At 45.6% G+C, this 3554-nt stretch overlaps 1 protein-coding gene across 1 annotated transcript in view; it reads right to left on the reverse strand.

Moving 5' to 3' along the window:
- The window catches only part of TLL2 (tolloid like 2), a 63989-nt gene extending 61261 nt beyond the window's left edge, over nt 1-2728 (reverse strand). The window contains exons 1-2 of the mRNA XM_009277984.1: nt 2623-2728; nt 1804-1914 (exon numbers count right to left, since the gene is read on the reverse strand). Coding sequence (XP_009276259.1) covers nt 1804-1914; nt 2623-2728 — 217 coding nt within the window. The remainder of the gene's footprint in view (nt 1-1803; nt 1915-2622) is intronic.
- Nucleotides 2729-3554: the final 826 nt, after the last annotated feature.

Consider the following 3554-nt stretch of genomic DNA (forward strand, 5'->3'; position numbering starts at 1 on the left):
AAGTGGTTGAGTCACCATCCCTGGAGGTATTTAAAAGACGAGTAGATGAGGCACTTAGGGACGTGGTTTAGTGGGTGGTGGTGTTGGGTCGACGGTTGGACTCGATGATCTTAGAGGTCTTTTCCAACCTCAGTGATTCTATTCTATTCTATTCTATTCTATTTTTCTTTAGGTAAATTGTCTTCAAATGAGTTTGAAGTGTATGAGTTTGAAGTGTATAAAAGGTGCCAGGAAGAGTCTAATCCAACCACACAACATGAGCTATGGTTGTGAGACCAGCACCTGCATTACATGATACAGATGTGGGTTATAAAATTCAGTTCATTTGACAGATGGTGCGGGTCTGGCATCAGTGCTGAGTGAAAGAAATGTGCTAGATACGACAACTGAAAAAGCCACCATAGCAAACTAATACAGTCAAACATCGTCTGGCTTTGCTTCCCCAGCAGTCTCCTTGTTTAACTTCAGGAGCTGACAAAGGGATGTAGAAGAGATGAACGCTGCCTGTCCTACTTACCCAGTCCTCATTTTCTGGTTTACCTTCTGCTCTGAAGGCAACCTACTCCTAATCACCTATCACCCGAGAACGTGCCACAGCCCGAAACATGACACGAATGGGCTAAGTGACATGACAACGCAGGATAATTGCATTTCCAGGGAGCAATCCGTAATCTGAAGAACTGGACAGCCCTCCTCTGCCCAGAATTTCACCATCTGCATGAGTTTAATCAGTTACATCAACATCAAAAGCATGCCTCTCTGTTGGGAGGTGGATGTGACATCTTTCATACTCAGCCCAACAGCAAGCTGGAGCGTGGATCCCCAGAACAGGACCTACACAGTGCTTAGATGCTCTGAAACTAAAGCTAGGCAGTCACAAGGATACAGAATCATCCACCAGTCCTTATGAATGATACAGTATGAACTGAGATGCACAGCGGTCAGGTAAAAATGTGATTTCAGTGATTTGCCTCTACCCAATCTTTCATCCTACTTGCTAACCTAACAGCATATCAGCAGAGAGAGAAAAGAAGTTTGTCCTGACCTGCTCTGTCTCCAGTCTTTCCAGTGTGTCTCAGAGCTCAGACTTCCAACAATTTCTCTCTTGCCAGCATAAAGTAGAGTAGAGGCAACAATACTGCAGGGAGCCCTCCAAACCCTCCAAACCAGTTGCAGAGTGTTTCAGGGACCATTAGAGCTGGAGTCCAGTCAGAGCTCCTGAGTCAAGAAACAACTCTGGTCTGGCACAAGACTGAGCATACGTAAGAGCTGTGTAGGTGGGCAACACTAGCATATGTTACCCCATCTATGGGCTTTACAGAAAAATCAGCACAATTGTTAACCTGTTTCAATTATAACATCACTTCAAGGGTGGTCTGTATGCAAGACTGCAGCGGGTTTTACCTAGGTAGACAGCTGAAAAAATGCATTATTCCATTAAGATCATACATTGCACGAAAAGGGGGGAGGACAATAAGAGTCAAAATTAATGCCAAACTGAGTGTCCCTATTTCAAACACATTTCCTTCCAAATTAGCAGAGAGACAGTTCCTCGTGGAAAGAGACCAGTGCTGTAAATTTGAAAATCTTCTCCCTCAGACAAGATAGGATTGGCTACGTCAAATGCGACTCGGTTTTTATGTAACAAAGCTCAGAGTTGGATCCCACCCTCAGTCACATAGTTAAGCTCTGCATGCACCTCCCTGGCTGTGGGAACAGGCATCACGAGTGAGAGGGAACTCCTTCCTCCCTAAGGATAAAACCAGGGGAAAGAAGGCATCGCCACCCCAGGGCTGCCCTTACCTGAAGTGTGTCTTGCGTTGCCATCTGAGTGCTTTGTTAAGTCAACAGTTCTGTCTATTTGAAACAGCTTCAGATCATCTTCATCTAAAGCGATATCTCCCCAAAAGGCAGCTGGAGAGAAACAAACTGCAATTAGTTTAGTTTTTATTTTGGAAGGAAAGTACAGTTCCTATGTGGCCCGTATCGCACCTAAAAGGCTATTACTCCATGGACCAGAAAAAGGTAATACACAGCAGCAGCTTTAAAAGTACAGGTGGAGTGGACGTCGGTGGAGGCCGGGTGACAGCATTTAAATTGAGCCACTGTGCAGATCCACCAAAAGGAGATGATTAGCTGGGATTCCTTGTGTTACTCGTTATTATAGGTCTGGCTCTCAACCAGGCACTAAGGTGGTGGCGTTCGCTCTTCATTAAAGCCTACAGGAGGGACAATCACTGGCAGTTCCCTAGTCAGTGTGAAGGAACTAGCTAAGTCACAGCTCAGATCCTGACTCAGCTGTTGCATCCGCACCATCCCCAGGCTAACAATTTGCACAAGACAGGAGGACAGCAGTGAAGCACTCAAGCTCAGCAGCGTATACCTAAAGGCTACAGTTGTCAGCCTGCAGGACCTCGTACACATGGTTAGTACTCAGACACGCTGCATTGGTCTAAACCCAAGCTGAGAGCCAGCCTACCATTTCCACTTTGGTGGAGAAACGCCAGTTATTTGTCCCTTCGTGGATCAGTTACCCAGATTTAAGTTTGCAGAGTTTTAAATTTTGTAAGAATCCTTGTGTTTCAGCCAGAAGCCATGAAAATAAGGTAAACAAACTCATACCTTCACATTCACAGCTTAGAGAAACAGACTGGAAATCATTTGAGTGGAAACAATTATACCCCGAGAGTATCCTGACCCAGTTGATGCTGCAGTGTATAGTCACCATTTTGGGAATTTGAACAAAATAAACACAGGCGATGAAGCAGTTGACCAAGCAGAACAGATCTGTCAGAGATAACAAACAGGTTACGAACAGAGCTGTTAAAACTCATACGAGAAGCCTGCATAGGTTGATGAAAAATAAAAAAAAACCCAACCAATCCCAGAGCAAATTAATTGGTGGTACAGTTCAAGAGAACTCAGTATGTCAGGCAAGGAGCAATGTTGAGTCGCTGTCTGCAACAGCAACCAGATTTGATGGAATCATTTTTTCTTCTCTTAAGCCAACAACATTTGCATTACTTGGGGGGGAAAACATCCCATTGCTACACTAGCAACATCACCGATCAAAGCATGTTAGGCCTGAGAAACAAATGGGTTTTACTGATCATCTCACTTTTACTGCCAAGACCAAATGAAATATGGACCTTTGCCTGAATATCAGAAACCTGCAATCAGATCTGTGGCAACTGAATTATGAAAGGTTAACTCAGAGAGTTTTTTCCGATACAACGTGGCACTGGTTCTGATGCAGCACTTGCCTCCTCTGTTCTGCATCTCAGCACCTCAGCTGGTACAATAGCATTTGCCAACGTCACTGTTCTGGGACATGGGAACGGCAAGAAGTCTTTGCCTGCTACTGGGCACATTCCAGCTACCGCAAACTGCCCCAGCCAAGAGCTGCTGCGAGCAGCAAAGCCCTGGCATGAGCCGGGGGGGACTCAGATGCTTCCCCCTTTCCCGGGAACAAAGCTGTCTCCCCCTGGTTACCTGGCCACAGCAGAGGAATGGGAGACAGCGTCAAAGGAGGCTGGCTCTGGCTTTTTGGTTGG

This window comes from Aptenodytes forsteri, unplaced genomic scaffold (genome assembly GCF_000699145.1).
Source record: "Aptenodytes forsteri isolate BGI_AS27 unplaced genomic scaffold, ASM69914v1 Scaffold15, whole genome shotgun sequence".
NCBI classification, from domain to species: Eukaryota; Metazoa; Chordata; class Aves; order Sphenisciformes; family Spheniscidae; genus Aptenodytes; species Aptenodytes forsteri.